This window comes from Nyctereutes procyonoides, unplaced genomic scaffold, assembly GCF_905146905.1.
Source record: "Nyctereutes procyonoides isolate TBG_1078 unplaced genomic scaffold, NYPRO_anot_genome, whole genome shotgun sequence".
Classification (NCBI taxonomy): domain Eukaryota; kingdom Metazoa; phylum Chordata; class Mammalia; order Carnivora; family Canidae; genus Nyctereutes; species Nyctereutes procyonoides.
This window is the reverse complement of record NW_026575131.1, coordinates 33,661,837-33,674,961: the sequence shown is the minus strand read 5'-3', so window position 1 is coordinate 33,674,961 and position 13,125 is coordinate 33,661,837. Positions and strand designations below refer to the sequence as shown.

Here is a 13,125-nt window from a genome sequence, read left to right as displayed (position 1 = left end):
CATATCCAAGTCACATGTAGTGCTAGGGATACAAAGAAGAAAAAGACTTTGTTCTGTGTGGAAAGTCAAGGGGCCCCCTGGAAGGGCCATCCTGTGAAGATGTCACAGCAGTGGGAAAAACTGTGGCAAAAGAGAGGGGGAAAATGTGACTATAAGTCTAGAATTAGGATGTGTGAACACCGAGGAGCAATTCTGCCCAAGACAGGTACACACCAGGAAGAGAGGCCTGGCTCTAGAGACATCAGATGCCTTGAATTTACATCTCTTGATCAGAATTTCACTTCTGGGAATATCATCTAAGGAAAGGAAGGAATGTAAACACACATAAGATTTGTGATTAGGATGTTTAAAGCAGTGGCATCTATAATGGTAGAAAAATGGAGATAGATGTTCAACAAAAGAAGAGCGAATAATCAATACCTGGTATATCTTTTTTTTTAATTTTTATTTATTTATGATAGTCACAGAGAGAGAGAGGCAGAGATACAGGCAGAGGGAGAAGCAGGCTCCATGCACTGGGAGCCAGACATGGGACTTGATCCCGGGTCTCCAGGATCACGCTCTGGGCCAAAGGCAGGCGCCAAACCGCTGCGCCACCCAGGGATCCCCTGGTATATCTTTTTGATGAAATATTATATGAATTCATTAAGGATTGGGTTTGAAAAATACTTTTTTTGTGAAAAATACTTAATCATATGAAAATGTATTCTACTGTAAGGTTATTTGACACTGTTAAGACAAAAACATGTTAAAAGATAGCATAAATATGTACTATATACATATGTATATATGATTATGCTTTTGTTTAAAAAAACACACGCAGGTATATTGTAAAAGAAAAGATTGTTTGAGTGCACACCTAAATGTTAATATGAGATTTTTAGTGATGGGTAGAAGGGATTGCAAGTGACTTTTACTCCCTTTTCTATGTTTCTCTATATTTTTCAATCTTAAAAAGATGTTCTATAATCAAAAGAAAGCATAATTAGAAGGCACTTTAAAAAAATAGGACAAATGTCTTAATACAGAGTTATTTGACAATATAAAAAATATTCACAGCCTAAATATCCATTAATAGGAGACAGGTTATGCAAAATAAGTCACATCACCACATTGGAATAATATATATTTGGTCCATGAAGATCACATTTTCCAAGAATAACTTGAAAAAGTGATATCATACTTGTCTTAAGCCATAACAAAATCCTGATCCAGCTAACTGACAAAGAGAGGATACAAATAAAAGAGATGGAAGAAACCAGACAAAATGCAAATACAAAAAAAAAAAAAGAGAGAGAGAGAGAGAGAAAGACATAACTCAAGACAAAAAGCATTAAAAGAAATAAAGAGGGCTATTGAACCTTCATGAAAGGTACAATTCCCCCAAGAGGCTGTAACAATGATGAAGAGGAACCTTTACATACCTAACTGTGTAGCTTGGAAATATGTTAGGCCAAGACCAATAGAAACGCCAAGAGAAACTGACCATGCAGGGTCCCCGTGGGAGATTTCAATCCAAGAGTGAACAGATCACACAAAGATAAGACTGGGTACACCGTAAGTAACCTCAAATGAGGCTCAGAGTATGTAAGTGTAGATATACTTAGAATAACACTGGAAGGAAGTTACTAAAATATTAACGGGTTGTTTTGCAGTGGAATCTTTTCTCTTTCTCCTTTTTTTGTATTTTTCCATAATGAACGCATGCTTTTATAATGGAAAAGAAATGAAGCTTGTGTTCAGAGAGGACACAGGGCTCCACCACAGTGCTGTGAACACAGCATTCCATAGCACGCCCTGGCCCCAGCTCAAATGCGTCTACCAGCTGTGTGGAGCCATGGTGGGAGAGGCAGGGCTCAGCGACATGCCCACGGCCAGTCCGCTGTCTTCACTGCCAGGAGGGGTGCACGCAGGCCCCTGTCAGAGCTGGGCTGCATTTTCCTCTCAGGCAGGCCAGTGAGGAGATTTTCAGGCCCACAGGGATGCAGACATCTGTGCTCCAGTCTATCAGCAGCACTAACTTCCTGGTCAGACAGACACAAAGCCAGGCAGACGGCTGGCTGTTCCTCTCCAACTTCTACAAATGCTGTCTTTGTGCTGAAGCCTGAGCCCCCAATCTATATGGGGCACAGGGGAGGCAAGAGACAAGTCCTGCAGTGTCTTGGGTGAAGGGTTGCCGCAAGGATCACTCACATTTGTGGCTGGGGTTTTAACCTCTTTGGAAAAGTTGCTAGCCCCAAGCTATTCTGATATCCTCTTGGCCTACCCTGTGGCCTCCTGAGGAGCCAGAGGAAGGACTGCTAAGTGATCCATTATTGATTAAAGGATTGTGCTTGGGTGTTTGGGCCTAACTCATCTCTTCTTCTATAATAAAAGGAATACAACCTCGACATAACTGGACGCTGAAAGGGATATATATGTCTCTGTGAGTCCAGGCAGCAGGGACATGGAATACTGTGGCAGGGAACCAAGCTGCTCAATTATAGCCTCGAGTTGTTTTTAGAAGTAGAAGAGGCATATATAATAAGCACCTATGAGTAAAGAACGAATGCCGAGAGGTTTGGGGCAGCCCCTTCCCTACTCTCTTTGTTCTTTGTTCTTCCCCTTTTATTTATTTTTTATTTAAAATTTTTTTAAAAAGATTTCATTTATTTATTCATGAAAGACACACGGAGGGAGGCAGAGACATAGGCAGAGGGAGAAGCAGGCTCCCCACGGGGAGCCTGATGTGGGACTCAATCCTGGGACCCCCGAAGATCACAACCTGAGCCAAAGGCAGATGCTCAACCACTAAGTCACCCAGGTGCGCCTGTTCCTCCCCTTTTAGAACAGGCACCAAAATCACTGTACACAAAATGGAAGAGGATGTGAAGATGGCCCTCCAAGTATCTCTTTGGGGCCTCCTGCTTCCCCTCCTCCTCTCTGCTCCTCAGATCATATTAGCACTCTATCCTGTTCTAGCTGCAGGGGGAAGCAATAAAGTCATGGAGTAGTTACTGGGATGCAAGCTGGAAATCATTTTGCAAAACATGCATTGCATGCACCAAGGTGACCAACAGGGAGATATATTTGGGAGGCAAGAGAGCATTCTCTGGGTTTTGCTGATCATCCTGTAAACTGTCTAACTCTGCACGGGGTCATATTTCCATTCACTGACCCCCCTCAAGGACACATTCTCAACATAAGGATGCTGCTCAAGTTCTCTTTGTGTCCATATGTATAACCATTATGAAGAGCCATTCTGCTTCTGCCGGATTGTTTCTGTCCCATAAATGGAGCCTGGAATTAGCTATTTATCATGACATTTGAAGAAAGTAAATTAAAAAATTATTTTGCCAAAAAAAATCTTTGAGGTTTTAGAAACCAATTTCCACATGTCAGATCCCTCCCTCGGGTCTGGCTTTCTCAGCCTTATTATCCTTATTTGGCTTCAGTCTGTTGGATTTCAAACATAGCTTGATTTCTTTCTGTCCCAGTTCTCTAGGTCAATGCAAATTTTCAAGGTGATCAGATATTCCCTGCAGGCTTCCCTGTGTAGGATCTGTGTAGGGCAGAGATGAGAGAAGAGAAATAAAGGTTCCCTGGGAAGCCCAAGGAAAGGTTTTGAAGGTATGACAATGGAGGATCTTATAGCAACATACAGTCAGGTCTGTGCTGTGGTAGGAGGGATAGATTAGGTTGTCCCTAGACCTAGGGATAAACGTGGAGTCTACAGGCCAGGCAAAGTGATGACAGTGAGTTAAGGTGTTGAAAGGACAATTGGGAGAGGTGAGGACATCTGTAGGTGACAATTAGCTGGCTACCCAGGTCCAGCTCATTTTGCCATGTGGCAACACAAGCCCAGAACTGGCAAGCCTTTCAATTCTTTAAAAGAAGTCAGAATTCTAAATCCTTTTTTCTTTTTTAAATGATTCTATCTATCTATCTATCTATCTATCTATCTATCTATCTATCTATCTATCATCACATATACAAGCAGAGGGAGAGAGAGAATCCCAAGTAAGCTCCATGTCCAGCACAGAGCCCAACAAGGGGCTCAATCCTGCAACCCAGAGATCATGACCTGAGCCGAAACTAATAGTTGGATGCTCAACTGACTGAGTCACCCAAGTGCCCCTGGAACTCCAAATTCTTATATGAGTTGTTTGGATTTTTATATGTTAGTTCAAAACACTACACAGCCAAACAAAAGACAATTTAAGGGCTAAATGTGGTCATGAATCTACCAGAAGGCAACTCTGTCTGGAATGTAAGCAACGTGAGGGCAGGATGTAGAGCCTTGCACTTGATGAGGGCCCACCTAATGCTTACAGAATGAGTAAGGGCCTTCCTAGGGAAGAGATTCAACTATCCTAGGAGAGCCAATGGGAAGACATGGCTGGCAATATGGAGGTCTCATCGTCAAAGGAGGAAATAACTATAGAATGAACTTAAGCCTCAGCTACTAGGATGGAAAGGAAAGGGTGAAATGGCAGTAGACAGGCTAAAGATTTTTCAAAAAGCAGAACTCAGCTAAAGACCAGATGTGCAGGACAAGGGCGGTGATGAATCTTCCAGGGGAAGCCTGTGATGAACTTGGCCAGAGGGCTGAGGGACTGGTCACGAGGGAGAGAAGGTAAACACATTTTTCTTCACTAGCTTCAAAGCCCTTCATCCGGCTCCCCCAGACAACCTTATTTCTTTTTCTTCTCTATTCTCCCACAGAGGGGATCAGGGGATAAGCAAGGGCCCAGAGGCCCAAGCACTGACAGAAAAAGGGCCAAACCTATAGCTAATTCAGTGATGAGGTCTTTTTTCAGGAGAAACTGAGGAGAGCTAACAGAGGAATGGACAGGGCAGGGAATAAGCCCTGGAGAAGGAGAGCTCCATGGGGAAATAGAGAGAAGAGCCTGGGCTATGCAGAATCATGGCATGTTGGCTGAATGGTATGGAAGTGATGGCAGGAGGGGGTGAGGGAGATCTAAAATACTTCTCAAATCATAGATTTTCATAGCACAGAACATGCCTTGGGTTCTGGTCCACAATTTTCTTAGTAACTTGGAAAGCCACAATAAAAATACTGCTAAGTAAAAGTATGCAGGACAAATAAGAAATGGCAGATTCAAGACCACTTCTCATCTAAACAAGATAAGCCTTTTGATGGCATGGCTTTTGTTGGCTTCCGTCTGCAAGAGGATTTTTATGATTATTGAATTTGGTCCAAGGCCTTGGACAAATCTTAACTTTTACCTTAAAATATAAACTTTACTGGGAGTCTAAGAGCAACTACAGCCACTTGTTTACCAAAGAATTATTATAATAGCTAATATTTACTACTTAGCTAACTAATTAGTAAATTAGTGATTGCTAACCAAGGGCTTAGTATAGTTCTGTTAGCAATATAGCCTTTAAATGCACTATCTTATAAATCTGTACTATGATTCTATTCTAAAGAAGCTGGTGACATCACTCACAATTTACCCATTAGGAATAAAAGCAAGACATAGAGATGTTAAGTCACCTGCCCAAGGTAACCAAGTCTTTGACTGACAGAGCCAAGGTCAGAATTGAAGTAGTTCTACTGCAGGGCCTTTTTCTAAGTCAGGTCAGCAAACATTTTCTGTAAAGGGGCCGGATAGTAAATATTTTGGGTCTTGTGTGCAGTATGGTCTCTGCCACAACTCCTCCACTGTGCCCTTGCAGTGCAAAAGCAACCACATACAGTACACAAATATTTAGGCATGCCTTCTCCAACAAATTTTCACTGGACACTGAAATTTGAATTTCATGTAATTTTCAAGTGTCATGAAATATTGTTCTTTCGACTTTAGCCCCAGTCATTTTAAAAGGAAAAACCATTTGCAGCTTGTGCGCCATAAGAAAACATAGGGCAGGATGAATTTTTCTCCCCATGCTGTAGTCTGCAGACCCTGGTCTAAAACACTAGGTTCTCCTACCCTCCAGCTCATATCACATGCTGGTTTTCTTAGGAGGCTCGTGGTGTTTTAGGACAAAACCTGTGAGTTTTGTCCTAAAGGGGTGTCCTGTGTCCTAAAGGGGTACAGGATTCTGAGGAAAGAGCCAACAGAAATGATTCCTCCAATCATCCCTCAAAGGACTCCATCTGACCCCAGTTTACAACTTAGAAACACATCTTTCTTCCTTTCAGGTCCCTCAATGCTCTCTTCTGCTGAAATAAGCATTGATTCAGATCTCAGCAGAGGTTCTGGGTAGAGCAGCAATGACCCCTCCTGCCTAACATGATTTCCTGCAAACATAAGCCCACCATGTCCTTCTTACCTGTAGGGTTTGGCTGAAGCGCTTTAACGGTGTGGCCTTCACGGGTGGAATGAGGTTTGCTAGTGATGTGACTCTGGAAAGGGGTTTGACCCGTTTATTACTAGGCTCCTATAGGATTAAAGAAAAAAAATAAGGAAGAAAAATGTCAAGGTTAATTACAGACAACATAACTCCGCCCTACAGTCCAGCCCCACTCCACAAGCTGCTGGCTGCACACTGATCTATGGAATGTGAACAGTGCCCCATCTCACTCCGGCTGTGTGGAGATGACCTAGCTCAGGAGCAAGGGAAGGGGAAATGGCACAGGGTGTCAACAGAAGCAAGCAGCCTCTGATCAGACAGTAAATGGGTAGGGTCTGCTCCCTATGCTTCACCCCCAATATCTGCCAGCTTTTAATTCAGGAGCTTCCACTTAGAATCATTCTCTCCAATGCCTCCTGTAAAGAAAAGCTGCCTCAGATTTCCCATCCCATGACCTTGTCAGGCAGTTGTTTTTTGAAGCTTCTGGTTTCATCTTTTTAAAAACCTTTTCTCTACCTTGCCTGAAGCCACTCTCCAAATTTCTTTGATGCAATGGTTTTTCTAAAGCACGTGGAATGTTTGTTTTTTTAGTTCACTAAAAAAAATTTTTTTAAGAAAATTCTTCTATTACTGGGCTCTTTAAAAAGCATCTTTGTATCTATAATATATTTGAAATACACCTATGAGTATTTATAAATAACAACCAGCAAGAGAGAAAGTACAGAGAGAAAATCCTACCACGGGCATCTGTTTCTGTAATTTATATAGCTACAGGTTTTGAGAATCACTTACACATAAAATATTTGTAAATCTGCAAGTTACCCCAAACCAAGTTGATGGTGAAAGGGAGCCTACCCATTCTGATGTCTTTGCAAATGAAAATTATATAAAAACAACAGGCTGTGGGAAAGAGGGACATGACAGACAAAACATTTTACATAGACAAAGAGAACAGTTACCCTTGCCTTCCTAAGCTCCATCTGACCTGCAGTAGATGTTGGACAGCACATGAAGACACCAAATTTTGATGGAAAAAGCCAAACTTGCCAGTTGCTGTGGTGAACCTCAACCATTTCCAGAGGAAGCCTCAAGATGCTCATCTTTCTTTTTCAGCCATTGCTTTCAAAGTTTTGAGGGTTAACCCAGAACTTCAGATTCTCCAGGACATCCCTGAAGGGTGTTTTGAACATAGTAGGTGCTTGGAAAATCTTGCCTGAATTTGGAATTCTGCTGAGAAACTCATGTCATTTTGTGTCCTTGCCAATCTCAGATATCAGAGCCCTCCTGGAAATAGACCCAATCTTTCTGGCATTTAAATAGAAAAATTAAAAGACTAAAGAAAAAAAAGTACAGAACAATTCCATAATGTTGCCAGGATTGACTTCATGATTTCTCGAAGCAGTGAAATACTTTTCCAAGACACAGAATGAATCCGGGCTGCCGGGGACCTCTCCAGCCTCTTGGCATGCTAAGCGGAACAGACAGTAGGAATCTCTCCGAACACTGAAAAGGCTCAGTTCCAAAATGGAAAGAATGAATCTCTCAATATGAGAGACTTCATGTTACTATTATTGAGGTGCTGAAGAGAAAGATCCAATAGCTCTTCTGCCTCCAGGTGACTATGCCCTTCAGGATGCTCCCTGTCCAATGCCTGGCTCCTGAGCATCTGTGCCCAGAGGAGGATTTTTTTTTTCCAGAGGAGGATTTTTAAAATATTTTTTACGTCAGAGCTGCATCACCAGCATACTAAACACACACACACACACACACACACACACCCTCTTGAGCATCCACTGAATTTCTCTAAATAGATCCTGCTTTGGGCTTGAAATGCCAGAGTTGTGATATCACCACCTTTGGTGGCACAAACTGCACTGCAGCAAATGAGGAAAGGAGGGATTTCATGGGGGCAGCTGGACTTAGTCTCAGATAATCCTCAGGCACCAGAGAGCCTAGAGACTTCTGGATCTCTAGTTTTTTGGTTGTTTGTTTTTTGGATTTTTTTGTTTGTTTTCCTTCAGATTTCTGTTTTTTTAACAATTAAAGGTGCTGGATCACAGCTTCTGTATCAGAATGGTGAAGCTGAAGGGTAAATGCCAATAGGGTTCTCTTGCTTTAAAAAGAGGCAGGGAGCTTTGCACACTTGGCAGGATGGGGGACAATTCAGTTCTGTCCCACTTGCTGCGTCATCTTTTCTAAGGTTCTGCTGACTTTGCTGCCCATTTTATATGACCCAGTCAATGTGTGTTTCCTACACAGCTAAAAGATATATGTAAAATGCAGATGCCAGCCCCTCAGCAGGTTGTGTACAGTGGCACTACATGAAATTGTAATTAAAACTCCTTTCCTGGGATGCCTGGGTGGCTCACCAGTTGGGCGCCTGCTTCAGCTCAGGTTGTGATCCTGGGATCCGGGGTCTTGTCTCACATTGGGCTCCCTGCGAGAAGCCTACTTCTCCCTCAGCCTGTGTCTCTGCTTCTCTCTCTCAGTCTGTGTCTCATGAATAAATAAATAAATCTTAAAAAAAAAACTTTCTTAAGGCATTGCCCATTTAGAAGTAAACATCAGGGGATCTCTGGGTGGCGCAGCAGTTTAGCGCCAGCCTTTGGCCCAGGGCGCGATCCTGGAGACCCAGGATCGAATCCCACGTCGGGCTCCTGGTGCATGGAGCCTGCTTCTGCCTGTGTCTCTGCCTCTCTCTCTCTCTCTCTCTGTGACTATCATAAATAAATTAAAAAAAAAGAAGTAAACATCAGGCTGCTCTCTGGCAATCTGACATTCCCAAGTAATGAACAAGTGAGCCAGAAACCACTGCTGCATGATTTAGTGCTGTGATCCAGCAAAGCAAGATTTCAAGACCACAACATTTACAGGTTATTGGATCTATGGAGGAGGCTTTATGCCTGACCCACAAGAGCAGAGTGTGAATTATGGTGTTCTTGAGGGCTTCAGTGAGAATAGGAGATTAAAAAAATTCTTGGCCTAATTTGATTTTTCTTTTCCATTTACTCAGTATGTCTCCAGCTTCATTTTACTGCTATCTAAAAAGAGCCCTCAGGGAAAATGTTTCCAGATTCTAGTTAAATAGCTCTACGGAAAGCTAGCAAATGTAATTCCAAGGATGCTTTCGGGCTTTACAGAGAGAGGACAAAATACAACCTGCAGAGGCTTCCTAGTCCAATGACTCAGCTGCCAGTCCAAGCTGGATAAGGTCAATGGTAAACCCAGAAACAAGATATCCTGTTTCAAGCATAGATACCACCCCCACCATGCAATTTTAAGAGAGGGCAGGAGGGCATCTCACTAAAAAGATTAAAAAACAGAAAAAAAATAAAGGCATTGAGTATTGTGTCTAGGTAGTATTGTCTGAATAAGAAAAGTTTGTTTCATCTTTTCTAGGACTTACAGGTTTTTTGGTTTTCTTGTCTTATTGCACTAGCTTTTCTAGGTCTTATTGCACCTATATATAATTGATTATAAGCTGAGAGAGCAGGTACATTAGTGTAATTCTTGATTCTAAAGTGGTTATTATGAAGAATTCATCATTATGGACTGTGTTTGCTGAGACCATGAAAGAGATTATCCTTTATCAAGTAGAAAAAGTTCCACTCTATGCTGTTCGCTATGAATTTTTATAATGAATGAATATTGACTTTTATCAAAAGTTTTCTCATTATCTTTTCAGAAGACCGGGAAAGGGGGGAAAAAAAGAAGGGAGAGGTGGCAGGAAGAGAAGGAGACAATGTAGAGGCATGGAGGTTACATATTTTCATAAATGAATTGGCACGGCAATTTAATACATCTCTTGCGCTTAAATAACAAATGAAAGGGAATAAAGCACTCTGCCATTTTATTCTTAATATGAGATTTTATTTTTTATTTTTGTTTTCAATGATTTTATTTTTGAGGGGTGAGAAAAAGAGAGAGAGAGAGACAATATAAGCAGGGGAGAGAGTGTGAGAAAAAGAATATGTGTGGGGCAGAGAGAGAGGGAGAAACAGACTCCCCACCAAGCAGGAAGCCCGATGCAGGGCTTGAGCCCAGGACCCTGGGATCACAACCCAAGCCAAAGGCAGAGGCCTAACCAACTCAGCCACCCAGGTGCCCCTAATGTGAAAATTTATTAACAGATTTTAATACTCCTTCCGTAGGGGAAACAATGGTTTTCCTTCCCTCTCCTCATTCTTACCTCCCAACAGGTAAAAACAAAAGCAGATTATATGCATTAAGAAATTGTCTATCATATCAATATGATCTAGCTTAAATGTGTGTTCCTTCAAAAATGCTTTCATTCTAATAGACATGGCATATAGGAAATCATTACTCATTCTCCTTGCACTTCATTTTTGCAGCTAGAGTGGCATTGGGGAACAATAGGAGGGTCTTCCTCATAATGTTTGTAGCTAACATGAGACCACCTTCACTCAGCCACAAACCCAGCTCAAGAGGGACCAGAAATGCATTAATCAGTGCAGGACTGACCACTTTACTGCAAGCAATACTGCTCCTGGCTGTTATACACCCGGATAGGAACAAGGGAGAGGTGAGAATCAACTGTGCTAGTAGATGCTGCTGCTCATGAGTTGATGGAGTCAGAAAAGTCTTTCAAATGTTTGAAGACACCAGGGCAGCCTTAGGCAGGGTTCCATCTCTGTAGCGGGAGGAGGTGTGCTGGGAACACGTAGTAGCCCTCTAAGAGGCTTTCATCATCCTCATGTTAAACAGAAATTACAATCTCAGAGTGGTTAGAAGCTCTCACATTATGAAATAATAATAATCATCATCATCATCATCATCTCATATTTAGTGCAGGGATTCCTCTCAATGCTTTACAGATATCTACTAATTTATTCCTCCTAAATATTCCTGCAAGGTAGATACTATTATGATCCATATTTTAAAGATGGAGATACTGAGGCAGAGGATGAGCAATGTGCTTAAAATCACTCAAAAAAGATGGCCAGGATTTAAACCTAGGCAGGCTGGCTCCAGAGCCCATGCCCTACAGCTCTGTGTAAGGGGCCAGACGGGAAATGTTTTAGACTTTGTGGGCATCTGTAATGACTACTCATCTCTGCCATCAGCCTTAAACAGTATGTAAATAAATGAATGTGATTATGTTCCATTATAGACACTAAAATCTGAATTCTTTTTTTTAAAGATTTATTTAGTCATGAGAGAGAGAGAGAGAGAGAGGCAGAGACACAGGCAGAGGGAGAAGCAGGCTCCATGATGTAGGGAGCCCGATGTAGGACTTGATCCCGGGACTCCAGGATCACATCCTAGGCCAAAGGCAGGGGCTAAACCGCTGAGCCACCCAGGGATCCCCTAAAATCTGAATTCTATAGAGTTTTTACACGTCACAAAATATTATTGTTTTGTTTTGTTTTGTTCAACCATTAAAAATAGAAACGATTCTTTGCTTGAAGACCATAGGAAGTGGGCTGTATTTGGCTCATGGGCCACAGTTTGTAGACCACTGCTCTACACTACTCCTGGCTTTTATAGGGATCATTTCCTGTGTCAGTGGTCCTCATCCTCAGCTTTCCTGCTGTGACATATCCAAAGATTCCCCCAGGTATGTCTTTCTGGAGCCAGGTATACAGGGTTCTCCCCTGATAAGCAAGGGGAGATATCTGACTTATCTTTATGTGAGTAAACCCTAACCTCCTACATTTTATTGTCTTAACTTTCCAAACAATCAGCCCAAGCATGACACAAACTTTCCCTGACCATTTATGTATACAAATAAGGGACAAGTAAAATAATAGGATGCCTGGGATCTGCTTCATAGTTATACAGGGAGAGGGAGTGAGATGTGTAGGAAACAAGGCTGATCACAGATTGGGAACTCTCAAAGTCCTGCCTGTGGTATACAGTCAAAAGACTATATAATACAAAGGTTTATTTTAATGGACAAAAAAACATTTTGCAAATATATCAGTGAGCACACAGATGCCATCCAAGATTTGTACTTCAGCTGTTAGTGAGGGCCTAGTGAGAAAGGATACTGAAAGAGACAGATGACAGACATCTAGAACTGAACATAATTAGAAGAAACCTAGTAAAATGAAAAAAAAATCTCACTACTGAATTTCAGTAATTTTTCACTAACATAGACTAGAAGACAGAAGGGTCTATCTGGCTGGGAAATCAAAAGCTGAGAGAGCTACCTTGAAACATTCAAACTTAAAGATACCTCTAACCCCATGGAGAAGCACCAATCAACTGCCATACTCCCTGAAGTCTGCTCTACTCTATGGACTGTTTTTTTATTTGCTCTCATGAAGAAACCCTTCAACACGCTGCCAATTACTGGATTCCACAACATAAAATAATGTGGTGGAGTTCAACTCTGATGCAGAAACATACAGAGAAAATAGCCATTCAAGGTCAGACTGCCCTGTGAGGGAAGACCTCTGTTCTCTTGTATTTATTTTATGAGTGTGCTTTCCTTTCCCCAAGTCTGCCTCCTCAAATTCATGTTTTTCTCTCCATTCCTACACCACCACCATCTTCTCCGAAGAAGGCAAATCCCTCCCATCCTTGCCAGAGCCTCACTCCCACTCTGCCCCCTTCAGTCAAATCAATGTAAAGCTCATGACCCATGACTATCTTGACTTGACTTGACCACCCCCATCCTTGGGCCCAAAGGCTGGTTTTACAGTGTCTTATGGTTTATGCCCAAGATTCTCACCCTCAAAACTTCTAGGTCACCACAAATATAATCGTGTTCTCACTTCTTTTGACACTTCCTATTGCCAAAGCCTTCCCATCCTTTCTGGGTTTCTCACTGACTTCTTGACCAGTTCTTTTACACTTGTC

General features: G+C 42.0%; 1 protein-coding gene across 4 annotated transcripts in view; it reads right to left on the bottom strand.

Annotated features, from left to right (window-relative positions):
- Positions 1 to 13,125, bottom strand: part of ARHGEF3 (Rho guanine nucleotide exchange factor 3) — a 309,811-nt gene that overhangs the window by 35,207 nt on the left and 261,479 nt on the right. For all 4 annotated transcript variants that reach the window (XM_055343738.1, XM_055343737.1, XM_055343739.1 and 1 more), the window contains one exon: positions 6,280 to 6,387. In XM_055343738.1, coding sequence (XP_055199713.1) covers positions 6,280 to 6,387 — 108 coding nt within the window. The remainder of the gene's footprint in view (positions 1 to 6,279; positions 6,388 to 13,125) is intronic.